Source organism: Brassica oleracea, chromosome C4 (genome assembly GCF_000695525.1).
Source record: "Brassica oleracea var. oleracea cultivar TO1000 chromosome C4, BOL, whole genome shotgun sequence".
Lineage (NCBI taxonomy): Eukaryota > Viridiplantae > Streptophyta > Magnoliopsida > Brassicales > Brassicaceae > Brassica > Brassica oleracea.
This window is the reverse complement of record NC_027751.1, coordinates 51,817,557-51,843,133: the sequence shown is the minus strand read 5'-3', so window position 1 is coordinate 51,843,133 and position 25,577 is coordinate 51,817,557. Positions and strand designations below refer to the sequence as shown.

The 25,577-nt window shown below is 35.0% G+C and overlaps 7 protein-coding genes and 1 non-coding gene across 12 annotated transcripts; 2 read left to right on the top strand and 6 right to left on the bottom strand.

The window, feature by feature from the left end:
• Positions 1-982: 982 nt before the first annotated feature.
• TRNAG-GCC lies at positions 983-1,053 on the bottom strand. The gene has a single exon. It is a non-coding gene; the product is annotated as a tRNA-Gly (tRNA).
• Positions 1,054-2,760: 1,707 nt separating this feature from the next.
• On the bottom strand, positions 2,761-3,761 carry LOC106341888 (transcriptional regulator SUPERMAN-like). 3 transcript variants are annotated; one of them, XM_013780634.1, is made up of 2 exons: positions 3,681-3,761; positions 2,761-3,513 (listed from the first exon to the last, which is right to left on the bottom strand). In XM_013780634.1, exon 2 carries the CDS (start codon positions 3,469-3,471, stop codon positions 2,836-2,838), a length of 636 nt encoding a protein of 211 aa, XP_013636088.1. In that variant the 5' UTR covers positions 3,472-3,513; positions 3,681-3,761; the 3' UTR covers positions 2,761-2,835. The 3 variants fall into 3 exon arrangements, with proteins under 3 accessions (XP_013636088.1, XP_013636089.1, XP_013636087.1); XM_013780635.1 differs by lacking the exon at positions 3,681-3,761 and adding an exon at positions 3,621-3,637; XM_013780633.1 differs by lacking the exon at positions 3,681-3,761 and adding an exon at positions 3,604-3,634.
• Positions 3,762-5,047: 1,286 nt separating this feature from the next.
• Positions 5,048-6,858, top strand: LOC106341885 (transcription factor VOZ2-like). 3 transcript variants are annotated; one of them, XM_013780628.1, is made up of 3 exons: positions 5,048-5,187; positions 5,320-6,012; positions 6,090-6,858. In XM_013780628.1, the coding sequence occupies exons 2-3, from the start codon at positions 5,352-5,354 to the stop codon at positions 6,596-6,598; spliced, it is 1,170 nt and encodes a 389-aa protein (XP_013636082.1). In that variant the 5' UTR covers positions 5,048-5,187; positions 5,320-5,351; the 3' UTR covers positions 6,599-6,858. The 3 variants fall into 3 exon arrangements, with proteins under 3 accessions (XP_013636082.1, XP_013636084.1, XP_013636083.1); XM_013780630.1 differs by having other exon boundaries at positions 5,054-5,187; positions 5,309-6,012; XM_013780629.1 differs by having other exon boundaries at positions 5,054-5,212.
• A 160-nt stretch (positions 6,859-7,018) lies between these two features.
• On the bottom strand, positions 7,019-7,864 carry LOC106341887 (E3 ubiquitin-protein ligase ATL41-like). Its single transcript, XM_013780632.1, has one exon. It carries the CDS (start codon positions 7,780-7,782, stop codon positions 7,087-7,089), a length of 696 nt encoding a protein of 231 aa, XP_013636086.1. The 5' UTR covers positions 7,783-7,864; the 3' UTR covers positions 7,019-7,086.
• Positions 7,865-8,765: 901 nt separating this feature from the next.
• On the bottom strand, positions 8,766-9,675 carry LOC106341890 (RING-H2 finger protein ATL40-like). The gene has a single exon (XM_013780636.1). The coding sequence runs from the start codon at positions 9,562-9,564 to the stop codon at positions 8,980-8,982; it is 585 nt and encodes a 194-aa protein (XP_013636090.1). The 5' UTR covers positions 9,565-9,675; the 3' UTR covers positions 8,766-8,979.
• A 771-nt stretch (positions 9,676-10,446) lies between these two features.
• LOC106341886 (non-functional pseudokinase ZED1-like) lies at positions 10,447-11,615 on the top strand. Its single transcript, XM_013780631.1, has one exon. It carries the CDS (start codon positions 10,514-10,516, stop codon positions 11,603-11,605), a length of 1,092 nt encoding a protein of 363 aa, XP_013636085.1. The 5' UTR covers positions 10,447-10,513; the 3' UTR covers positions 11,606-11,615.
• Positions 11,616-11,641: 26 nt separating this feature from the next.
• LOC106341884 lies at positions 11,642-14,678 on the bottom strand. The gene is made up of 6 exons (XM_013780627.1): positions 14,336-14,678; positions 13,239-13,967; positions 12,899-13,157; positions 12,463-12,819; positions 12,207-12,377; positions 11,642-12,131 (listed from the first exon to the last, which is right to left on the bottom strand). Exons 2-6 carry the CDS (start codon positions 13,892-13,894, stop codon positions 11,745-11,747), a joined length of 1,830 nt encoding a protein of 609 aa, XP_013636081.1. The 5' UTR covers positions 13,895-13,967; positions 14,336-14,678; the 3' UTR covers positions 11,642-11,744.
• A 1,373-nt stretch (positions 14,679-16,051) lies between these two features.
• On the bottom strand, positions 16,052-16,684 carry LOC106339561. The gene has a single exon (XM_013778394.1). It carries the CDS (start codon positions 16,627-16,629, stop codon positions 16,291-16,293), a length of 339 nt encoding a protein of 112 aa, XP_013633848.1. The 5' UTR covers positions 16,630-16,684; the 3' UTR covers positions 16,052-16,290.
• Between the last annotated feature and the right edge of the window lie 8,893 nt (positions 16,685-25,577).

Genomic DNA, 25,577 nt, shown 5'->3' with positions numbered 1-25,577 from the left:
GTTAGTAAAATATAACTACCATTCTAAATCCATATTTACTTCGGTTCGGTTCGGTTTATATACCGTCGGTTTTTGGTTTATTCGGTTTTATACCAAAAAACATAATTATTTAGTTTGAGAACATATAAAATAAATTTTAGAGTCATATTGTCAACACAGTCATTTATTAAAAATATATTACATGTTCAAATAAATGAACAAAAACTTAAAAATGCTTCTACCATCAAATAAAATCATCAAATCTATAATTAAAATCAGAGCCTGAAATTTTGAAAATAAAAATATGAAACAAAACAGAAACATGAAAAAAAAGTTTTTCCACTATTCCATATTTAGTGTTCATTAAAGTCTTGCTTTTTAGATTGAACACGAAACTCTGTTTGTTTATAGATAAGAAAAAAATTGTGAAAATTTTTCATTAATTATTTTCCATCAAATTTATCATCTTCGTATTAATTTAGTGAATACTAAAATAAAGCAAAAAGATAAAAAAAAAACTTAGAAAATAAGATGTCTGAATTGCGATGTATTGTTATTTAATTATATTTCAAGTGTTGTACAAATTATATAAGGTTCTTTATTACTATAACATTATGGTAATAGTTATTAACACAAATTTAACTTATATAACAAATAGATTTTCATGTATTGTTATAAAATAGATACATATTTACATGTTTCTATTTTTAATCGGTTTTATTCGGTTTATTCGGTTTAATCGGTTATATACCAAACCATATCCAAATACTACGGTTTTTATAAAATTATATTCATTCGGTTTATATGGTATATATACCAAAACCAAATCATATTGTCTATTTCAGTTCGGTTCGGTTCGGTTTTACCATATTGAACGACCCTAGAATTTCTCAACAAATATTCGAGGGACTGATAGTGATTACGGATTGAAAAGAAAAATGGGCCGTTGAAGCCCAAATGGCTTGAATAGTATGGCTCCATAAATATGTAATTTAAAAAGTATTGCACCAGCCGGGAATCGAACCCGGGTCTGTACCGTGGCAGGGTACTATTCTACCACTAGACCACTGGTGCTTCGGTGTTAATTTTGTTAGTGCAGTTAATCACTAAAACTTCTTATTTCAAATAGCAACGTTCTCATTTTCATTTGTGTTCTTTGGTCGAAGTATGAACATTTTTCCTCACATTCAGCTCATATATATATATATATATATATATATATATATATATATATTTTAGTGTATATTAGAGTATAATTATGTACGTCACGCGGTTCTAGAGATCAGTCACCGTAGAGTCGTAGACAAAGTAACTAAAGAGAATCTTGGGTTGAAAAGAGCCGGTGAGAGGACATAACAATTAACTAGAAACATGTGATTTTGAGATTGAGACATAAGTCAATGTGATTGGACAGTTAACAAATTCTTTAAGTCTTACATTTTTAGCCAAATAATCTATGTGTTTGCTCTAATCAATTCCTCACATTACAAGAAGCAACAACCAAACCTAAAGACTTTCTTATAGTATATCAACTGGTGCGAGTAGAATTGACAATATAGGAATAAGAAATCTAAGAAACTCGGGGAAAATATGTAAGAAGAGAAAAAATATTGGAGTGCATGACCCAAAAACTCTTACCTTTCACATCACTCAAACACAAACAAGCTCATTGTAATTATTATTCATAGAAAAGGGAAGAATCGATCGGGAAGGTAGAGATTAGTGAGGAAAGTGATAGATTCTAAAAATGGAAAGGTGATGATGGGGTTTGTATATTGAATTAAAATTGTTGGGGAAGATGGAAAATGTCAAATTAAATTTGTTCATGGGAAACCACAAACATCCCAAATGTATTGACCAAACATTCCATTTTCTTGTTTCCTTTTCACATCACTTGTTTTCTGATTTTCTAATCTTGTCTCCTACATTCTTTGCTCTTGATCTGCGTCTACTCTGTACATTCATTATTAGTATATGTATGGATACATACATATAGGTTTTTTAAGAGGTTACATACATATAGTTTATATCAGACAATTTAACACACACATACCATGACATGCATGAGAGTTATATATATAATATATGTAATTACTATACAAAACTAAGCTTTATATGTGATGGTGAGTGAAAAAAGATGAAAATATTAACTATTCATAAGTCAATTGATCATCATCCATCTTTATTTGTTTCATAGTACCACTTTGTCGCATGCGTCTCTGCGTCTCATCAGACATCAACCCATCTCATAATAATGCAATCTTTATCACTTTTTCCTTTCTTAATACCCACATACACATGCAAGCCACTTTATGTTATTTTTATCTAGCTCCTACTTTACGTAATTCTACTATGAATTTATAGATTATTAAATATTGACTATATTAATATTATACTATTTCATATATTACAAATTACGTATTGGATGCTTGAAATTGACAAACTTAAACTTAATTTTACCAAGTTTTTTTTTGACAAACTTAACACCAATAATAAGGCAAAAAAATACAAGTGTTGGTGTTTTGTTTATCTATACTTTCCTATATAGTGGAAAATAGGAGAAATAACAAAAAAAAATATTCTACAACTCAAATTAAAAATGAATTCTTGAATATTTTTAACCAATTTTTGTAAATGTACAAAGCCCTAGTCCCTAGAAAGTAACTGGATCGGCTTTTTCCAACTTTGTTTATTTTTATTTTTAACTTGCATTTCATTAAAAAGCACGTAATTAATAATACCATTAAATTTCATTAGCCTAAATGCAATCACAATCTCTTGCTCACTGCTCAGCTATACGTACATATCTTACATATAAATATATAATCTTGTAGTTAAATTATTAACTAAAGTTATTTAAAGGCAGCCAAGTCGAAGCTCCAAATCAAGAACTTGTTTTGGATTCCTCAAATCCATCCCAAGCTCCAACCTGGCGACTCCATGTTTCTTGTCGTTCATCTCCCCACGACTTATCTCACATTTTGCAGCATGGCATGAATCTATGGCACTCTTCTTGAGCTCTCTGCTGCACACATTGCTCTTGTTCTTCTCTCTTTCCTTCATCGAACCTCCATGGCTAGTAGTATAATCCAAAAGATCGAACCGGTCAGAAGAAAAAGGAGTCGTTTTGGATATTTGGTTGGTTAGGGAAGGGTCAAGATGAGCTGGCGTCGTTGAAGGAGAAGAAGAGCCAAAATTAGGGTTAGGGTTGCCAACAGGTACGTGTTGGTGAGGTTCAAAGAGCCAAGAAGGGATCTGTCTGAGTTTTGCTCTGTCTCTTCTGTGAACATTCATGTGTCCTCCAAGTGCTTGAGCAGATCTAAAATCCCTCCTGCAGAAGCTGCAAGTGTAGTTCTTGGGAGGCCATGGGATCAGCCCAGCTTCATAGCTATTGTAGAGATTCATGATGACTCTGTCGTTACCACTAGTGTCACCTTCTTCTTCTTGGGTTTTGTTTTTGCTGCTGAAACTTGCCAAATGTGTCCTCTTCATATTCTCCAACAGATGCTGATGATGAATAAGGATGATACTCACCTGCGTGATATAAACAAAAATATGTTATATAAAGAGTGTATAACATTACTTCAGAAGCAAGTAAGAATAAAAGTGGAGAAAGATGAAGACCCTAGATAGATAGAGACTTTGAGTTTTGAGCTTGCTGGTGATTTAAGGAAGAGGAAGAGATATAGAGGAGAACTTACTGTGTTATATAGAAGAGGTGGTTTTAATTTATCATTACTTGAGGTTGTCTTTAAGTGTATGGACGATCATTTATTAGGGTTTTATAGTCTGTTACATGTTTGGTCAGATATATTGGAGAATAATGAGTATAGCTAGGCTATTTTCGATTAGATTTGATGAGTGGAAAAAGAAAAATAAAGAAAGAAAGAGACAAAGAGGTAGTTTCATGATTAAGAAACAGAGAGAGAGAGAGAGAGGAATTGAATGGAGGCTACTTACTCATGATGCTCATGCCTGCAACGTGTCTGTTTATTACTATAACTGGAAGTTACTTGAGACCAATGTTATGGGGACTCTGTTTTGCATTAATATCTAGCAGGAGATCACTTGCCACTTCATTTTCATCATATTCCTCCACAGTTCTCTTCATTATATCTGCACATTTATAAACACACAAATATAGATAAATATGTACCAAGCTATATGTTAAATGCATCAAAAACACATTTCTCTTATGGTATTGAGAAATGGGTATGATTTTATTAGCAATAGATTGCAGTGGTAGAGGGCCAAAAGAAATCAAAGTATTAGTAGTTGATTTTGACATTGAGTAGAAACTGTACAATAAAGGAAATAAACAAGGCTTGTGTTTGCATTAACGACATAGACAATGACGTTTTGCAGGCCTTAAGATTTTTATTGCAGTTTATACCTACTATTTAACAAACTTACATATGAAATTGAACTAATTAACGAACCTATCTACTATGTTAATGTCACAAACGGGATTTGAGAATGGGACACACAAAAAGAAGCCCATCTAAATAATTCATAGACCCTCTTTGGTAATTATCCAACCAGACCAGACCAGACCATATATATCATAACATATACTATACAATTTTTCCAGTTTCCAAAACATGAGTATATTTTAGTTTGGTAAACAAATCTTATATGAATAATTAGCGTGTAGAACCATATCTTCCGGGTCTTTTAATTGATTACTACAACATAAAAGTTGCAGTCCTTGAACAAAAAAATTTTCTGGTTTTCGATGGAAATTTTATTCTAACAAGAAACTGTCAAATCTTATAAGCATTAGTTAATAAACATAATGAGTTTCTAATCGCACCAAAAGAGTTTTTCAAAGCATTAACATAATGAAGTTTCGAAAAAAACATTAACATAATCTTTGAAATAATTTTTTTTCACATTTTCTCTCTTCTTGTTTCTATTTTTCTTAAAGAGACTCGTATCATATGATAGTAGTACACCTCTCTCTCTCGCGCGATAATTTTGAAAATTTCAAACGGGTCATTAATGGGCCGATATATACCGGGCCAAAATGGGCCTTATATATTAAAAATCACGTCGTCGGTTTTTATTCACAGCAACCAAAAAAAAAAAGTAGACGACGACGACTCGTGGTGATGACTCCTTCCTTCTTCGTCTTCTTCGCTGTATAATCTCACTCCTCTTCCTAATTCATCTTCCTCCATCGGAGCTGTATCAATCCCAATCGAAACTGTGAGCATCTTCGAATCGATCTCATGTTAGGGCTTTTCTCCCATTTTTTAAATTAAGTTGAGTATTGATTTAGGGTTTGAGATCGATCGATGATTAGTTTGTATTGATTTTGATTTTTGAGATTCTCTGCAGAGAGAGAGAGAGAGAGAGGAGGGAGAAGGAGAATGTCGAACCATGAGAAGATCACGTGTGTGTCTACGTCCCATCAGAATCTGGTGGAGAAGCTAATGCAACTCCAGGAGAGGTTCTCCCATCTCCAGGCTGCTAGGAAGGAAGGGAGGGTTGGTGATCACGCGGTTCTGGAAGCTCAGATCTCTCAGAATCTTCGTGAGTGGCAAGCAGAGCTCACCGCTCCTTCTCCTGAGCCTTCTCTTCTGGTTCGCAAGTCTTGGACTTTAGTGGATCATAGCAACTTGGATATAACTTCTCAGTTGGATTACCATCTCTCAGAAGTGCGCCAGGAGTTCAACAACAGCCCTTCCGTCAAGCTTGACGCGTCTGAAAACTATACTGACTTCACTACTCCACAAAGTGTCCGTGTGCCTCCTCCTCCTTCTGCCTTTTTGGGACCAAAGTGTGCTCTATGGGACTGCACAAGGCCTGCTCACGGATCTGACTGGTACCTCGACTACTGCAGTGACTACCATGGGAATCTAGCTCTGAACGAAGATTCCCCTGGCACAGCACCTGTTTTAAGACCAGGAGGCATTAGTTTGAAAGATAATCTCTTGATCGATGCTCTTCGTGCAAAGACTCTTGGTAAGAATGTTGGCATCCCAGTCTGTGAAGGAGCTGTTAACACAAAATGCCCATGGAAAGCAGCTGGTGAGACCATATGCGAGTTTATGAGTTAATTACTTTTTTTGTCTCCTGACCCTTTTGCTAACTGTTTATACATGCAGAGCTATTTCATCTCGAGCTGGTTGAGGGTGAAACGATTAGAGAGTGGCTATTCTTCGACAAACCGAGAAGAGCATACGATAGTGGAAACCGGAAGCAGAGATCACTCCCAGATTACAGCGGAAGAGGCTGGCATGAATCGAGGAAACAGCTGATGAAAGAGCAAGAAGGGCAGAAGAGATCTTACTACATGGATCCACAACCTCCTGGTCTCTTCGAGTGGCATCTCTTCGAGTACCAGATCAACGAATCCGATGTGTGTGCGTTGTACAGACTAGAGCTCAAAGTAACAAATGGAAAGAAGAGTCCCAAGGGAAGAGTCGCGAAAGACCCTCTAGCTGATTTGCAGAAGAAGATGGAGAAGATGGGACAGTTGACACCTGAGGTTGCTTCAGACAAACCCTCTCCTCCAACCAAAGGGCGTACAAAGGCTACCAAAGGAGTTAAGTTAGCAACTCAAGACACTCCAGTTCCTGCAACAGTAGCAAAGGAGCCATTATCACATCAGTGATGGGTTCAGTCTCTGCTTTTATCTGACTACTAGTTAACCTCTTTGATGGTGAGTGTTAATAGGGAGAGGAGTCTGATCTTTGCCCCTTCTTTACAATAGAATCTGAGATGGTTTGTAAATTCTTTTAGCTTCGTTTTGTTTACTCTAAAACCATTAGGATTGTGTCCAAAAAAGATTGCAACTCTCCTGTTATGTTTCTGTGTTCCAAAATGCTCTTGAAGCTCTCATGTTTTTTAGACAGAGAGATCACTTCCCTTATCTATCTATACTCAGATGATCTCAGAAACAGTTGGTTCTGCAGCTTTGTGAAGCCCTGATATTTAGCTCTCTACTGTCTTACCACCATGAAGAGTTTAGCTTTGTATTAATATGTATTATTTTGACTGACATATAAATATTGTTTCACTACATATCAAAAAAAATTGTAAACGAGTTTTATAATACAAACATAAACTTATGTATGATTTATATGTATTTTTAATGTCGACTCAATGTCTCTCAAGTTCCACTGCATGTTCTCGGCCAACACAAGAATGACTGTTCCTGCTGGAAGATCTTTCTCTTGTCAAGATTCTCCTAAACGAGTCTAGTCGTGAAACCGACGAAGAGTTTAGCCTGACTTCCTCCAACGACGGCGGTGCAGTCGGTGGTGAGCCAGAGGCAACATCGCCAACTGGTCCTTCTCTTGGCTCAGGCTCAAGTCTCGGCCTGGGCTGAACTTCATTCCGACAAACAGGACAAGTAGAGCAAGTGGTGAGCCACGTGTCAATACAGTCAACATGAAAAACATGTCTACAGTTCGGCAACTCTCTCGCCGTGTCTTGCTCCTCAAACACGCTAAGACACACTGCACATTCAGTCGCGGCCGCAACGTCACCGCCGTTGGCTCCAACAGTGAAAGTAGGGAGAGAAGCGATGACTGTTGAGTCAAGGCCACGTTTTGGCGGATGAAAAGGGTGGCGTAAGACGACGGGGAGGCCATGGAAGGTGCTAGCTTCTCTACGGCGATGGAGAATGAATCTTGCGTAGAGATGAAGAGTGATGACGATGAGGATAACTGCTGATGAAGAGATGACTGCTGCGAGCATGATCTTGCTGGTGGGATCGTAATGAGAAGGGTTTGGCCAGAACGAGTGGTGGTCTTGACCGTTGGGCCATGTATGATCTCTATCGTTGGAGCTCATTGCGAAGAAGGGAAGTGAACAAAAGTTCGTAATAACTTCTGATGTATTATATAAGAAATTAAGTACTTTTTTTGGGCAACAAAATAAAATACTTCTAAAAGTTTTCTTATTGCAATGTCTTGTTCCTAGGTTCATACTTTAGTTTAACCAGAAAAAGGAGATATAATCAGAAAAGTAGAAAAATCACCAATGTTGACTGAACTTGGATTGTGGAAAGTGGCACTAAAAGCCTATGGCTTTTCAAGAACCAATAAAAAGTTTATATACTTTAGATCTATATATTATTCAACTTTTTAATGTTATTATTCTCTAGCTTATTCAAATATTAATCTTTAATTTTTTTATGTTTGATTAAAAAAGAATAATATTAAGGAACCAGTAATCACATATGACATATTTAATTTTCATGCATTACAAATTAGTACATTTAGTTAAATAGAGATTGCATTCACAATTTTTTTCAAGAATGATAAGACAAGTTTTTTCAATGGTCAACAAAATGAAGATTCAGTTAAATCTCAAGATATGACTAGAAATAATGTAAAATGCCTATGTTGGACTGTGGAAACACTAAAGCCTCCAAAAAAAAGTTTATATACTTTAGATCTATTATTCAGCCTTTTAATGTTTATCAATCCCAAACTTATTCAAATATTGATCTTTAACTTTTTGATGTTGATTCAAAAATTAATATTTAGGGACAAGTAAACACATATGACATCTTTGATTTTCATGCATTACAAATTAGTACGTTTAGCTAAATAGAGATATCATTCACTATTTTCTTAATGAAATGATAAGACAATTTTTTTCTGGTCAACAAAATGAAAGATTCAGTAAAATCTCAATATATGACTAGAAATAATGTAAAATGTCCATGGTCAAGAAAATAAGAAAATTAAAGGTAAAAACGTGTGAGAAGGTAATGTGTGGGAAGGGAACCATATAGTTTGACTTAAGAAGAGTCTTCGATGTAGACACACTTTGAAAATATTACAAGTTCAACACCTTTTTCTTCTTATATTTTTCACACGTTAATCAACAAATGGTTTTGTACTATAATGTGCATTTCCTACAGTAACATACAAAAGATTTACACATTACAAAATATTTTAGTAAGACAATAAAAATTACGAAGGAACAAGAGTACTATTGTACATAAATTATAGATTTAACTATCGTGGTATGTGTATCTATTCATTGTCTTTCTAGGTCCAATACACGATCTTGGTCAACGCGAGTTTTATTATCCGACGAAGATGCCGCCGTTAAATCTAACGGCGATGCACCGCCGCCAGCTGGTCCTTCTCTTGGCTCAGGCACAAGCCTTTGACTCGGCTCGACTTCAGTTCGACAAACAGGACAAGTGGAACACGTGGTGAGCCATGTATCAACGCATGTCACGTGGAAAACGTGCTTGCAGTTTGGTAACATCCTCGCCGTATCTTTCTCCTCCAACAAGCTTAGACACACCGCACATTCCGTGGCCGAGACATCACCACCGTTGACTCCAACGACGAATGTAGGGAGAGATGCAATGACAAGTTTGTCGAGACCACGTATGGGCGGCTGAGACACGACGGAGAAGGAGAGGCCTTGGAAGGTTGATCTACGGCGGTGGAGGATGAATCTAGCGTAAAGATGATACACAAAGACGATGAGGATAATGATAGAGAAAGTAACGATGGTGAGAAGTAAGATCTTGCTGGTGCCATCGTAAGAAGTCGAGTTTTGCCAGAACGAACGGTCGAAATGATCATCATCTCTGTTATCAGAGCTCATGATTATAACAAGTAATGAGGAGGTTGAAGAGATCTTAGTTGTGTAATTATGTAAAATTTCTGATGATTATCTGACTTTTTTTATTTTATTCTACCAAGCATTAGAATATGTTTGGTGGGTGGGGAAAAAAATAGGATACTATATAATATATATCATTGATCCAGGGGACATTGCTGACTTTACTCGGATTTGTTTTTTAACTTAAGAAATTCTAAGCAAGTTAATGAAATTTAGTTTAGGTCTGCAATGGATACGTAACATGTCGACATAATATGAGAATTTTTAATTCAAAACAATACTTTTTTCCAATAGTATGACGAGTATATGTAAAATTGAGCATAGTCAAGAAAATTTCAAAAGGTTATAACGTGAGGTTTGAAGTGAGGCTGCGTGTGGGAACCATATGGTTTGACCTGAAGAAGAGTCTTCAAAGTATACAAACATGTTAATGTATTATAAGTTGCGAGAGATTATATGTTAATTTCAAATCTCTCTCTCTTTTTCCTTTTCATACGTTAACTTCTTGATTCCTTGGAGGAAAAGGTTACTATATTTTATCTTCAACACATACGGTATTATTGTTTCCATGTAATTACGTAAAAATCAATAAAGATATAACTTTTCCCTTTCTTTACCAAAAACAAAAACAAAGTATAACTTTTCCCGTATATGATATTTGTGCAGTGGAACTGAAAAGAGATGTTTCCATATAATCACGTGAATGTTTCACATTGGAGACACAAGGCAAGAAGGTAATGCCTGTTTGACTTTTCTAAGAAAATGCTGTGTAAATAGTCAACAAAAGAAGCCAAGACTTACTTGGAAGTTTAATGACTTGTTATAGTGAGGATTCTTAAATAACATATTTAAGAACGGTTTCTAGTTTTTTTATTTAAAAATTTAGAGACAATGTTTTATATTTCGCTAAAAACTTTATCTAAGAACAATCATGCTCTCACTGAAGCAAGTCATTAAACTTGTAAGACTTTGGCTTTTTTTTTCAGCCTTAAGGGATCAACTACTTCATCTGAGTCTTGAGATGGGTTGGTGGAGAAAGAAGAACACAGAAGAAGCCGATGCAAAGCAGAAGCTAGTCCAAGAGAACGGCGAGGTGGTCCTAGAAAAGCTCATCGAATATTGCAATGGAAAATCCAATCCAATCAAAACCTTTTCTGCTTCTCAGATCCTAAGAGGCACCGACAACTTCAGCCCTAATAACTCTCTTATTCTCCACGCTACTGGTAGCTACCAATGTTACAAAGGTATGCTTGAAGACCACCGACCCGTGCTTGTGAAGAAATGGGTAATAAAGTATAGTCCCTGCAGCGGAAAGACTTGTCGTGACATATCCATATCATCAATGGTTAGTGGTCACAAGAATTTCCTCAAGCTGTTAGGTTGCTGTCTTGAGTTTCCTAATCCAGTTATTGTCTATGAATATGCACAAAGTATAATGTGTAGAGAAAAGTCAAAGTATCTATTTGATGTGAGTTTACCATGGAACATGAGACTGAAGATTGCAAAGGAGGTTGCAGACGCTTTAACATACCTTCACACTGCATTTTCAAAGAGTATCATCCACAAAGACATGATACCATGTAACATCTTCTTGGATGGGGAAGGGACGGCTAAGCTTAGTGGGTTCAACAACTCTGTTTTGATTCCGGAAGGAGAAAAGTTTGTTGAAGATATGGTTGTAGAAGGAACTTTTGGGTACCTTGATCACAACTATATGGCTACTGGGGTAGTGACAGAGAACACTGATGTCTATGGCTTTGGAGCATTCATGATTACTCTTTTGACTGCTTTGCAACCGAGTCTTGTTGTCAAACTGTACAAGGATTCTCCTATAGAGTTGGTTGAAGATGGTGGATTTGTTGGGATTGTTGATCCAAAGCTGTTGGAGAGCTGCAAGGAAGAAGAGACATGGCAGTTTAGGACTTTCTTTATACTCTCACTGCGATGCATTGGCTGTGTAGGAGAAGAAGTTCCAAAGATGATTGAAGTTGCCAAAGAACTTAAAATGATAATGCTTGTTTAAGCATATAAACAATGTCATTTTTTCTCTTGGATCTCTCCCAAACTGTTCTTGAAAAAATTACACAAAAGTTATTACAATGAGTCCCTTCTTCATAAAGAGTATCTATGTAACAACAGAAACAGCTATAGATTCATAGTAACTAAGCCCACACTTGTCGAAGAAGGTTGTATCTTGCATTTGAGGTCGCAGAATCATTAAACTCACTCGTTTTATCAACAATAGATGTAAGAGGAGAGTCCAGCTCCTCAAGCTCCTCGTCGCTCGTGTACCCTTTCCTCTGTATCATAGACACATTCCTCGACAACTTCCCTGCAGCCTCCGCAACTTTCTCCGCTACATCCATGGTCGATGGAGGCTTGTAAGTAACAGAAGAAGCCGCATAAGGGAAGCTTGCTTCTTCTGATTGCACCTCGGCGGCATTTAGCTCTTCTAGGACAGCTCCAGGTACATCGTCTGGACAGAACTCATCAGGAGTGAAGTTGCATAGTATTCTCTTGATAAGTGAAAGAGTGATTGATGGACATATCTGTTTGTAAAAAAAAAACAATGAATCAAAATGACAACTTGTGAATGTAATGAGGCTTAAACCAAAAAACATTACCTCTTCTCTAATGGAACTTTCCATAAGCATGTCTTTGGGGAGCATAAGAAGATCACTAAGTTCATTTAACAACACAAAGGCTTTACTACTATCACTGCCTTCACTTTCTACTTGATCATCATCTGAGTTCATACCGAACATTTCAGTGAGGGATCTAGACCAGTTACCAATCTGCAACAGGAGAATAAAGTGACATTGGATTAGCCAACTGTCTAATGGATATGAAAGAAACTGAACTTTGTTTTGTTTTGGTTACCGCGTTTTTGAGCTGTGCTCCTGAACCAAAGCTCAAGTCTCCAGCAGGAACAGGCAGAACTTTGGTATCAAGAATAGGATCAGAGACAGGATCAGTTGGTATCTGATGTTCTGACTCGCGTAGAATAGCATTGAACATGGCTACATCAAATCTACCAACGCACTTCTCCATGACCATTCTAGCCAAAACAGGTAAGCAGCCACATTCGTGTCCTCCACCTCTCATAGGACAAAGCCGTTGCAGAGCATCTCCAAAAGCGTTTTTCCATAGACTAATAGAAAAGGTTCCTTGCTTCTCATTCGATTTAGCAGCTGATGAGTTGTTGTTCTCAGGGGATTGCATATGAGGAGTAAAGACCTTAAAGATAAGAGAACAAGAGTGAGATGTTGTTACATACACAAACTTATAGAAGAAGCTCAATCTTTTGTGTTTATACCTGCCACCAAACAGACTCAACGATTCTAGAGAAGACCCAAAGCTCAACTTTCTCCAAAGCAGTGGTGAACGTTTCAGTTTCTTGCCAATCCTCAAGAAGCTCTTGCAAACCATTCTTCCATCTTAGGTTCGTTTTCTTCCCTGAATCACCACCATTCTCACTCCCATTACCTTCAGAGCTCTCCGTGACACGAGACTTACCAAACGCTTTCGAAATGATCTCCCTTAGAGTTATGATGTTCGATAACCAAAACGTCAACCTAAAAGAGTTTGAGAGAAACCAAGAATCAAGATCCTGAAACATGTTAAAAAAACATTAAGAGTATTTGTTTTTTTTTTACCTTGAAACATCATTCCCACAAGATCTAGCAACCAAGACAAGACCAGAAACAGAGTTCCTAGCGATGGTAGCACGCTTTCCTCTAGCGAAATGCTTACAAGCATGGATGTAGATTCTAGAGATACGCCTCGCAGGAGTATGTAGCTTGTGTGCGGAGCTGGAATGGTCAGGGACGACAGAGTAAAGCGAAACCTCGAGCGCAGCGACTTCTCTAAGCTCCTCTTCAAGTCTCTCCATTCTCGTCTCAAGATGCTCAATCTTCTCTTTCAAAGATCCATCCTCACCACTATTCTCTGTCGCATCAAGGGCCTCGTTCTCGCTTCCGGCACTAAGAGCACCGTTGGATGCATCTTCCCACACATCAGCATTGACACCTTTAACTTCTTCTTGTTCATCATCAGCATCTTCTTTCTCCTTTCTTACGGTTACATCGTCCAAGTAACGGACGTCTAGTGTCTCGTAAGCCTCCGAAGGATCTGACTGTGTGGTTGAGTCACTAGCCGCTGTTGTGAGGATGTTAGACTCTAAGGCCTCCTTGTGTTGCTCTTGTTCTGATATTTTTTTCTGGCTGTTAGTCTTCTGCAGCTTCTGGTCTCTCCTTCCACTCTTGGTAGATCGCTTTGACTGGACATTGTTCACTGATCTTGCCTTCATCATCAAGCTCTCAGCCAAAGCAACAGTTACTTTCAACTTCCAAGTGAGAAAACAATCCAAGAAGATCTGTGTTTCCCTAAACAGAGAAAAATTGTGATAAGCCTCTAAAAGATGAAAGGATTTTAAAAAACACAGCTGGATATGTTCAGGTTACTGAAAACGACAGCTCATAATGGAGGAAGAAAAGGACATGTTCAGTCTTGCTATGTTTTGTCTTAAACTGCAGTAGAGGTCCCAGCAACTTGTTCGTAGTTGTTGTGATAGAACATGACTGGATTCATTATATCTAAGTGGTTTTACTAGAATAATCAGATTTAACAGGAATGATTAAAACTAATCAGACTAATTGAAATCCAGAGCATCCAAGAAAATATATTAGTAAACAGAGCATGAAACAACCATGAGGACTAAGAGAAGTCAACAAGCAAAAGAAGAGAAGATTACCAGTGACTTTGGGAGGTTGTCTTCCTCGGTTACTTTAATCTACTGAGGGTGAAGTCTCTACTCTGAGATTAGCTGTCTTTATCTGTAAACCACAATAAAGAAGAAGCTATCTTCTCTCTCTTCTCTCACTATGGGAGATCCGAGTGAGTGGGGGAAGTTATGGTGGTGCATTTAAGAAAGAAAGAAAAACATGGATCCTGTACGGAAAGGGACAGTGACTGTGGTCGTGAAACTATGGAAGGTTGTGTCGGTGGCTAGAGTAGGTCACATAACCCGGAAAAAAGTAGCTTCTCTTTTTAAATGACAGAAATGTGTTTTTTTCTCTTTGGCCCAAACACATCTCAGTGACTCCACCGACATCAAATAGTGTTCTTGAATTCGAATTTACAAAAGAAACCGTGTCTGACATACAGAGGAAAATGGATAAGAGGACAAAGGTTCTTCACATGGCTTTACACTGGACCTCTTCTTTGGGTCTCCAGTAAAACAAACATGTGATCTTTTGTCTTGTTTCATTGATATATCAAAGCCTAAATCGTGTGTCAGTGTTGATCATGCTCTCGAGATACTCAATCAATCATACTCTCGGGAGTGACGCATACACAGAGAGAAGGAATGGACTACAATAGCATTTTGTTTAATCCATCATTTATGAAAACAGAGGATGAGACGAAACTCGCTAAAAACCGACACAGCATTGAACCACACTTAAAGGAAACTAATCACAAGATTTGGGAAACACGAGTAATACACTAATACTGTACTTGAAATGGCAGTATTCGGTAGAAGGCACATGGACCAGAGAACCTACGAGTAATACTACTTTGAAATGGCATTACTTGTAAACTACCATGATTTCTAAACCTTATCAGCCCAACACTGAGTGAAGTTCACCTCAACTCCAAACTTGCGACTTATTCAAGTAAATGATCAAGGTCCTTGATTGATACCCAATTTATCAGTTCCCACAAGCATGAAAACAACTATTACAAAAGCTCAAAAATCAATGTTCTCATGCTATTCTCAATTCAGTATCTGCTAAAATGCTCACAACTAATATCCACACATCCTAATACGATACTATTACCCATTACCGAGCTATTCAAACAATAAGAGCACTGATGCAAAATCTTAGTAAATACCACAACTGAAGATACTGAAATCTAGTTTTCTGATTCTAACAAAAGCTGATGACATGAGAGCTATACTCCAACCATTATCAAATTGTTCAATCATCAACCACTGAAGCAACGAGCAGTAAAATCCTAGTAAATACCACATCTGAAAATACTGAAATCTCTTGTTCTAAATTTAACAAAGGCTGATGTCATGAGAACTCTACTCCACCCAGTATTAAATTATTCAAGCATCCAACACTGATGCAATTAGCCTAACAAATACCAAAACTGAAAGAAGAAAAAAACTCAAATCTTGTGAGCATATCTATCAATGACTGATGCCGTGACCACTTTAAAACATACCAAACTCAATGCGAAAGGTGCACAAAACTAACAATCATATACCATAAAAAAAAAAAAAAAAATCTATACTACTGAGCCTTATTGAAGTATCTCATGTCTACTCAACAGAGAGCCCATTCCTTCACCACGTAGTAATAGCTATACTACCAGTCTCTGACTACAACAACAAATGACAATTTTTACTCAAAAAGGACCATATTCTTCACCTAGTAACAACAAATGCCTGGTAGAAAAATGGATTTAAACTGGCTATGAACTTCATCAAGAAGCACAGGATAACAAAGGCCAATACTGAAACAAACAATACCCGAATCAAAATCATTCGAAAAAAGCAATCAAATTTCAGATGTTGATCAACACCTAGCAAATCAAAAGTGACCAAGTTTTAAACTTGTAATGATACTTATTCCATCATTATCAACAAAAACAAAAGATACTGATTCAAAGATCCAAAGCATCAAACATCTGATCCTCTCAATCGGAAGAATCTCCGGCGAGCCTCTCCGCCTCGAGTCGCTCCAGGGCCTTCTGATGAGCCCAAGTCTCGATCGAGAGATCAGGCTTCGCGTTGAGCCCCACGCCGAGGATGACGATCGTGAGGAAGCTCGTGACGTAGCAGGGAAGCTCCCAGTCCTCCCATTTCCGCGACTGCCCCGGCGGCGGAGGAGTGCGGTTCATGAAGAAGCCCTTGGGACGCTCCTCGTGGCCTGGAGTGGCCCATCGGCTCGCGCCGGCCGATGTGGATCCGGATCTGGAGAGGATCCGGCTTCGTAGGGACTTCGCTGCGACGGTTAAGGGCTGCGTCGACGGCATCGATCGCTGTGGTGTGTGGCTCCGATCTGATGAAATGGGAATCTACGGGTTTGTTAGTGGTCAGCTATATTAACAATTTCGGTTTAATTGGGAGTCTAACCGGTTCGGTTTATTGCTTGGTTTCATTTTTTTGGTTTATTTTACGGTCTAATAGAATTAAAAACCAAATTGATAAATCTTTGATCAATTCTCTCAAAATAGACATTTTTCAGTTTTTGAGGCAAAAAAACACTCAACAAATAAAATGATCAAAAGAACACATTTTCGTTTTGAAAATTTTAATTTTAATTTTTAAAAATTTAAAATTCTATCCGCAAAACTTCACCGCTTAATTTCAAACCATAAATATAGATTATTTAACTTTTGGGTATAAATGCGTATTTACCTTTGAATAAAATTTATTTTAGTTGTCTATTTTTGTGAAAATAAATTAAAAGGTTTATTTAAGAGAATTTCTCTATTTTTTTTTCTGTGTTCCTTAAATGAGAGGTGGTTCGGTCATCCTTTTCTCAATTCTTTTTTTGGTTACGGTTTGGTTTAAAAATCGGTTTTGCCAGTACGGTTCTAAACTTCTAATTAGTATCATGGGCAATAGGATCATCGTGAAGTACAAATTTGAAATTACCCTTAATTTTTTTAAGTATTTACCAACTTCTCCATTGAGTAAATAAGATCTATTTAATTTAAATAATATTATTGTTCCCTTATTTTACTTAAGCAAAACAGATGACTAAAAAATATATATATATATATATATATATATATGTACTTAAGCAAAACGTGCTGAGATCAAACATATCATTTATGAGTTGTGGTCAGTTAATTCATCATTTATCAAAACAATGAGTTTTTAAATTACACTCATACACTTAAATCTGAATACATCGGTATATGCTTCTGCTCATATTATATATCGAAATTGCAAGTTTTGTATATGATTTCCAGATTGCAAATCTAATCTATTAAAAGTGAAGTACAAATTTGAAATTACCCTTAATTTTTTTAAGTATTTACCAACTTCTCCATTGAGTAAATATTCTCCATTGTCCGGTGAAACTCGCGGTTGTTTTTTTCGTCTTCGCCGTCGATTGATGACGGTGTCTGGTCATGTGACGCGTGTATCGCCTTGTTGTTTCGAGTTGACACGCGTCTTCCTCTTTCGTTAAAGTCAACACGCGTTCTTTGACGTGTAAACTTCGGCTTCTCCGACCAAGCTGTTTGGGCCGGATTATATATCGAAATTGCAAGTTTTGTATATGATTTCCAGATTGCAAAAAAGATATTTCCAGACTGTATTATTGCTTCATCCAAAAACATAGTTGATGCTGCCTATAATTTTACATTTGTGTTCTATAGCTGCTTTTCTTTTCTAAGCATGAGCACCATTGTATGGTTTGTTAGCATTTTATGTAGATTATATGGCAAAAAGAGTAATTAGTTTTATCAATTCTATGCTTATTGATTTCGTAATAATAACAATTTTATAAACCAGTTTATTAATCTTAAGAGTTAGATTTTGTAATTGCAACAATTTTATAAACTGGTTCAATTATTTTTGAATTGTACGGTAATTAAATTAATAATAAGTTGTATATCGTCTATCCTAATCAGATATCCATCTAATTAGTTCTGAAAATCTAAACTTTAAAAATCAGATAAGCGAATAAAAACAAATATCATATTTTAACAAACTGCTATAAGAACGAAAATATAGAAACCCAATACCTAAACCCTTCACCAACAAAATTCTGCAAATAATAAGATTAAGTTATTCACTCCTAAGTCCTAACTACCATAATTCTTTCTATATTCTCTTAAATATATCAAAAGATTTAGGAACAAATAAAAAGGTATATTCTCAACCATATCAACTAATTTACATATCGATACTAAATATTGCATATATATTTTGTGTGATTCCCTCTATTTTAACATTCTTTCTTTATAATTTTTTTATTAAATTTCTTTCCCAGTTTAAGTTTTATAGATTAGATATTCCAAGATATAGAATCCCTACAATCAATAAAAAATCTAACGGTTAAAAACAAAATTATTTACCTCAATAATTATAAATCGTCATGTCCTTATACTGTATATATATATCTATTCCCTTTACTTTCTGCACATCCAGAACACGCAAAGAAAAAACCATGACCACCAACATAAATTTTATTCTTCTCAAGGACGTGAAACCCCTTCAAGATAGGTTGGTGAGTACATGTGATTTGTGAAGTTGCTTCACACGTGGAAACAAAAATACAACTTATGGCGGAGAATGTCTTGAATGTGTTCTTGCTAATGAAACTGTAAGTAAATTAGCTATATATAATTCGATTATGGTCATATTTTATAACAATATAAGTATATATTGTAATTGTGAATACGAAAAAAATATTAATTTGAGATATTTGATTTATGTTTAGGTATGAAAGTTCATGATCTTGCAGAAGAAATCAGATGTTTAGGTGCGAGCTGCAAATAAACGAGTTGGTATATAAATCTAATCTTATGAAAAATCTAGATTTCAGAGATATGCATAACATAATAGCTTTATCTAAAAAATAACTATAAGAATTTAACCTTTATGAATACGAAGTGTTGACTTAAAACATTCGGATCATCAGCTCATAGACCCGAAACAACTTTTTAGTTTTTTTCTTCTGTCTATGGATTTTGCACAGAAATATCCCAAAACTTTTGAGAGAAGCTGAAACACATACTGATTTTGTCTTTCATTTTTTAGAATAAGGCAAATATTTAGTTAGGTTTTACATAACTTCTTTAGTTTCCCTGACTAATCTGTTTACTATTTTGTGATAGTTTTTTTTGTTAACATTTATGTATTAGACATTTGCAAGCTGGTCTTTGGATTTAACTGATTTTAAACTGAACCTAACACGACATATTATTTATTAATACATATAAATCATACAATAAAACTTAAAAAAAAAATTATGTATCAAATATTTTCTGACACACACCATAACATGATCCAGTAATATAATATATGGTAGATACCTATAAATGAAAGTAATACTAATGCAACCATTAAGTAATAGTTGTGTTTTAAAATGTTAATAACAATATCGTAAAACAAACATCCGCGCGGGCGTGCGGATCAAACTCTAGTACACATTATACGACAATACGGCATCCTATTGCCATATAATTATCCGAAACTATGTTCCTACTCTTCTTCTTACCACGTTCTTTTCCCTCACGTCAATATTATGGATGTAACCTATGTGTCTTTTGTGGTTACGTTGTCGGTGTAAAGGTCTTGCATGATGGCTGCAATAACCTCCTCTCTAATCTCTATGTTAGATTTGAATTAAAACCAACAATTTAATTTTCTGTACGAAGAAGAAATCAAATGGTTCAAACTGGAAATTTGGAGAGTTACATTATTTTGAAGAAATAAGAAAAGTTCGAAAATAAAGAAGAAGAAAAACAAAACATGGGTTTTTGATATTCAATCTAATAGGTCCATGATTAGATACTTGGCTTGCTACCATCACCGGCTGGCGAATCGTGCTCGACCAACACCTTCGTAGCTTCATCCTTGGAATGCAACTTTGAACCATAGCTACGCTCGCTGTCTTATCCATGGAGAAGGTCCGAGATCCAAATCTATTTCAATGGAGGCAGCCGTTCTGTCTCTGTAAATTAAAAAAAAAATGAAAAAAGAATACCTAAAACACACTGAACTAATAAATAATAGATGCTTAGTGGGCTTTTAGTTTTTCCATATGTCTTTTTAATTAATAAGCTTTCACTGTTACGACTCAAATATCCCCTAATATATTAAATGAAAAGTTTTGCTTAGATATCAATCATAGAGAAAGCTTTTAAAAAATTGTTATGATTTGCTTAGTCGATAAATTTAAATTTTATTTATTTTATTTTAGATTTAAATTAAAAAATAAATCTAGAACCAATTAATATCACTTGCCAAATAATATAAATTATATCAATAATGATTTATGAAACTAATTGTTGAAATTATATAAAGAACAATAATGTTTGATAACTTCTTTTTTATATTTATAAACTAAATAATGTAATGAAAGAAAATTCTTAGAATTTTTAATTATTTTAATTAATCTAAAATAAAACATAAGTCTAAAAAAAGTTATTATCACTTGACAAATAACCAAAATGATATTACAAATAATAATTAATGGTAGCTAATGTCAAAATTATAAAAAGTGCAATAGTGTTTGATCAATTATTTTTATATTCATATACTATATAAAACAATGAATATAAAATAATTTATAGAAATCAATATAATGATTTCATATTCATATAATAAGATAATCTCTTATAATGTCCATATATGTTTTATAAATAATTAGATTTTGAAAATTGGACGGATTATATTTAAGAGAACATGCGAGAATTTCGCTTTAAAAAATGTTTTGCATTTAAGTCAAATATTATAGTGAATAAGGTAATATTATGATTAAAAAGAATAATGTTATGATTGAGCAGAATTCTAAGGTGGATTTTTGGTTTATTGATTGTATGTTTTGTATTACTATTTAGAGAGAGAAATAAACATTTGGCAAAAATATGTAAAAATTTAGGAAAACATTAGCAAAAATTTTATAAATAGAATGAAATGATAATGAGAAAAATAAAAAGAAGCCGAAGAAGATGCATAATATGTGTTGGTGAAGTTAATGTGATAATTACATGTATAATTTCGTAAGCATTTGTTATTACTAAATATTCATCAGTTAGTTCATCCTTGTTTGCCACAGTCAAAATCACTGCCTCCCTATCCATAGCTACGCTCGCTATCTTATCCATGGAGAAGGTCTCAGATCTAAATCTATTTCAATGGAGGCAGTCGTTCTGATTCTGTAAATTAAAAAAATGAAAAAGGAATCCCTAAAACACACGAACTCATAAATAATAGATGCTTAGTGGGCTTTTAGGTTTTCCATATGTATTTTTAATTAATAGACTTTCACTATTACGACTCAAATATCCTCTAATATATTAAATGAAAAGTTTTTCTTAGATATCAATCATATAGAAAGTTTTTAAAAAATTGTTATGATTTGCTTAGTTGATAAATTTTAATTTTATTTATTTTAGTTTAGATTTAAATTAAAAAATAAATCTAGAACCAATTAATATCACTTGCCAAATAATATAAATTATATCAATAATGATTTATGGAACTGATTGTTGAAATTACATAAAGATCAATTATGTTTGATAACTTCTTTTTTATATTTATAAACTAAATAATATAATGAAAGAAACTTCTTATAATTTTTAATTATTTTAATTGATCTAAAATAAAAGATAAGTCTAAAACTAATTATTATCACTTGCCAAATAACCAAAATGATATTACAAATAATAATTAATGATAGCTAATGTCAAAATTATAAAAAAGTGTAATAGTGTTTGATCAATTCTTTTTATATTCATATACTATATAACACAATGAATATAAAATAATTTATAGAAATCGACATAATGATTTCATATTCATATAAAAATATAATCTCTTATAATTTCCATATATGTTTTATAAATAATTAGATTTTGAAAATTGGACGGATTATATTTAAGAGAACATGCGATAATTTCGATTTAAAAAATGTTTTGCATTTAAGTCAAATATTATAGTGAATAAGGTAATATTATGATTAAAAAGAATACTGTTATGATTGATCAGAATTCTAAGGTGGATTTTTGGTTTATTGAGTGTATGTTTTGTATTACTATTTAGAGAGAGAAATAAACATTTGGCAAAAATATGTAAAAAGTTAGGAAAACATTAGCAAAATTTTTATAAATAGAATGAAATGATAATGAGAAAAATAAGAAGAAGCCGAAGAAGATGCATAATATGTGTTGGTGAAGTTAATGTGATAATTACATATATAATTTTGCAAGCATTTGTTATTACTAAATATTCATCAGTTATTTTTACACGTATAGAGGGAATCGAATTGGTTTGACTTTCAACAATCCGGTTTATAGTAATGTGTAAGTAGTAGATATTTTTACCATACTTTTATCTGACCGTTGATAAAAATCGATGGCAGTGTGACTTGGCGTGATCACATCCATTCCCCGGAAACCAGATTCGATTCCCGCCGAATAAAAACCCCAAATGCATCCAAGCAAACCGGGCTCACTCGTCTTCCCCGCCAAGGCGAAGAAACAACTTGACTGATTTGAATTCTCTCAATCCAGATCACAAGCCTTACTCAATCCCGAAGCTCTCTCAATCCCAATCTCAAAGGTAGATTTAGTACTTTTCATCTCCGATTGTTAGCTAGTATTCAAGACGTATTCTGTTGATTTTGATTTTGTGAGTTTTGAATCCTTCGATGTTGAGAGTTGGAGTTCTAGAATCTTTGGTGTGTGTATATCTCGGATCGTTAGCGAGTTTTTAGGCTTTCCAAATAGCAATTTCTTCAAATTTGAATGTTTTTCATCAAGAATACATCTCTAGCATATTTAATTGTAAGATTGCAGCTTTGTGAAATTCCTTGTGCAACTTCAATTGAAATGGCTGGAAAATCATCAATTTTGTTTGTTGTTGTTTTCACTTCTTATTATGGCCTCCAACATCTCATCTAAGAATCAATAACATGCCACTAAAGAGCATGTCAAATTTTAGCTCATTTTCTTTAAGTGTTGAAATAACAATTTTACAAATTCTATTGCTACCAAATACGCCATAGAACATAAATTTCACTTTCTTGGATACCATTTGTCATTTTATGTTCCATGGCTAGAAAACTGTTAGATTCGGGTTTAATTATGGGCTTCCAACTTAAAACCAATTGGTGATTAGTGGATTGACCCTAACCTTTTATATATTACTTAATGTCCCTTAGAATTCCCGATGTGGGATATATATCTCTAATACCCCTTCTCGAGATGATGGCTCTTATCGGCCAGAAATCTCGGAACTTTAAGACATTTATATTCGGTCGAGCGAGTTTAACACAATCTTTATACCCGGTTGGAAGGGTTAATCACGACCTTTATACCCAGTCAGAAGAGTTAATTTTAATTTTAATTAGGAGTTTAGGGTATTTAGGATCTGGGCTCTGATATCATGTTAGATTTGGGTTTAATTATGGGCTTCCAACTTAAAACCAATTGGTGATTAGTGGATTGGCCCTAACCCTTTATATATTACTTAATGTCCCTTAGAATTCCCACGTGGGATATATATCCCTAATAAAAACATTGTCAAATTTTCACGTTTTTTTCCTCAAACAATTATACATCATCTTTGTTTACACTTTCGCTTTGCAATCTCATTAATCTTAACACCTAATTCTAATAAGTAGAATTATCACAAAGTAACATCGGTTATGCATCAAAATTAAATTTATCCTTTTGGACGATTGAGAGTTCCATATCTTGAAACCTTGATCACAAAAAAAAACCCTAATTTTGGACTTTAGTGGGCTTTTAGGTTTTCCATGTCTTTTTGAATAATGGAATTTCACTATAATGACAACAAAAACTACTCATCTCCGGAACGGGCCGGACACAAGGGCATCGTATAGAACTCTTACAGATTCTGCATCACAGCCAGCCACAATCTTTCTTCATATGCGATCTCATTTCAGACGGTGTGTAGAAACGTTCTACACAGAAGCCAAAGGCATCAAAAATGTGTTGGTGCTCTGAATCCTTTGGCTTCCTCCTTCATTTCATCAATCATCTCCAAAGCCCTCTTCCTGAAACTTTGTGCGCTCTTCTCCATTTGCTCCTGTCATATTATTTCAACAAATTACACATATTCTGATAAAATATAATCAATAAAAAAAAGAAACTGATCAAGCAATAAGTGGTGTTTAAACATGAAGACTTGTTACACATAATGAACAATTTTCAAAGATGAAGAGAAAATCTTGCCTGAGAAAATAAGAAAGAGATATTTAATTAAGTGGAGACAGAAGTGCAACGGAGAAATCCAGACTACTCAGTTGGCCTATTTATACTTTTTTTACACGTAAATTAGTTAGTTATTCATGTGCATTGATATTTCACAACTGTATGTTAACATACCTAACAGCTCGTGACTGTCCTAGGTTGACACAACCATTTAGTCAACAAAAATCAACATTTTGTAATTTTATTTGAATGGTTGGCGTCTTAGAGCACGTTCAACGCTCTCTTAAGTGCGTATTAAACGCTTAAATGTGATTAAAAGAAATAAAAAGAAGACAAAACCCGAAGCCACGTCCCTTAATTAGGGGCGCTCTGATACCGTATGTTACGGGCACGTGTCACATAATCATTGGAAAAGGCAACGGTGGAGACGCGTCTTCGTTTCATCTTCTTTCTTTTCTCTCTTTTGGTTTCTCTGTCTCGACGACGACAAAGGCGATTCCTCTGGCTCTTGGTGGATCTTCTCTCGTCAACTCCTCGGCGGCTCCTCGGCGACGTCTCCTCTCGTCGAGGAAGGGAAAAGGCGACGTATCTATCGATGGCTCTGCTCGAGGAAAGATAACGGCGTCTCAAACAGTGGGTCTCATCGACGCAGGAAAGCCACGATCTGACTATTGGTATCTCTCAGAGACGCAGATAAAAGCCGCCGAGTGTTAATCTTGGTCTTGGTTGTTGATCAAAAGGTAAAAATCTTTTCACTTGATTCTGTCTTAAATTAAGCATGTCTTAAATTAAGCATGTCTTAATCTTTGTTTTGGTTTTTGATTTGTTTTTTAATTTGTCTCTGTGTTTCAGTCGGTACATGTCTGGATCAAGACGCACGATCCAGGTTCAAGACGAAGATAAACGGCGTCTGTTGCTCAGGCTTATGAAACGGTACGCCTTTGTTCATTTGGTTATGTCTTTGAGTCTTCCAATTATCCATGATCCCTTTTGTTCTTTCATTTTCTAATTTGTTTTTTTGTTTCTATATGTCTTTGAGTCAGGAGATTGATGGATGAAGA

Excerpts from the sequence above, each read along its gene's own strand:
- LOC106341888 (XM_013780634.1), bottom strand. The coding sequence starts at position 3,471 with ATGAAGAGGACACATTTGGCAAGTTTCAGCAGCAAAAACAAAACCCAA.
- LOC106341885 (XM_013780628.1), top strand. The coding sequence starts at position 5,352 with ATGTCGAACCATGAGAAGATCACGTGTGTGTCTACGTCCCATCAGAAT. Across the intron at positions 6,013-6,089 it reads ATGCCCATGGAAAGCAGCTG|AGCTATTTCATCTCGAGCTG; the intron begins GTGAGACCATAT and ends TTATACATGCAG.
- LOC106341887 (XM_013780632.1), bottom strand. The coding sequence starts at position 7,782 with ATGAGCTCCAACGATAGAGATCATACATGGCCCAACGGTCAAGACCAC.
- LOC106341890 (XM_013780636.1), bottom strand. The coding sequence starts at position 9,564 with ATGAGCTCTGATAACAGAGATGATGATCATTTCGACCGTTCGTTCTGG.
- LOC106341886 (XM_013780631.1), top strand. The coding sequence starts at position 10,514 with ATGCTCTCACTGAAGCAAGTCATTAAACTTGTAAGACTTTGGCTTTTT.
- LOC106341884 (XM_013780627.1), bottom strand. The coding sequence starts at position 13,894 with ATGATGAAGGCAAGATCAGTGAACAATGTCCAGTCAAAGCGATCTACC. Across the intron at positions 13,158-13,238 it reads TGTGGGAATGATGTTTCAAG|GTTGACGTTTTGGTTATCGA; the intron begins GTAAAAAAAAAA and ends AAACTCTTTTAG. Across the intron at positions 12,378-12,462 it reads GAGCACAGCTCAAAAACGCG|ATTGGTAACTGGTCTAGATC; the intron begins GTAACCAAAACA and ends CTCCTGTTGCAG.
- LOC106339561 (XM_013778394.1), bottom strand. The coding sequence starts at position 16,629 with ATGCCGTCGACGCAGCCCTTAACCGTCGCAGCGAAGTCCCTACGAAGC.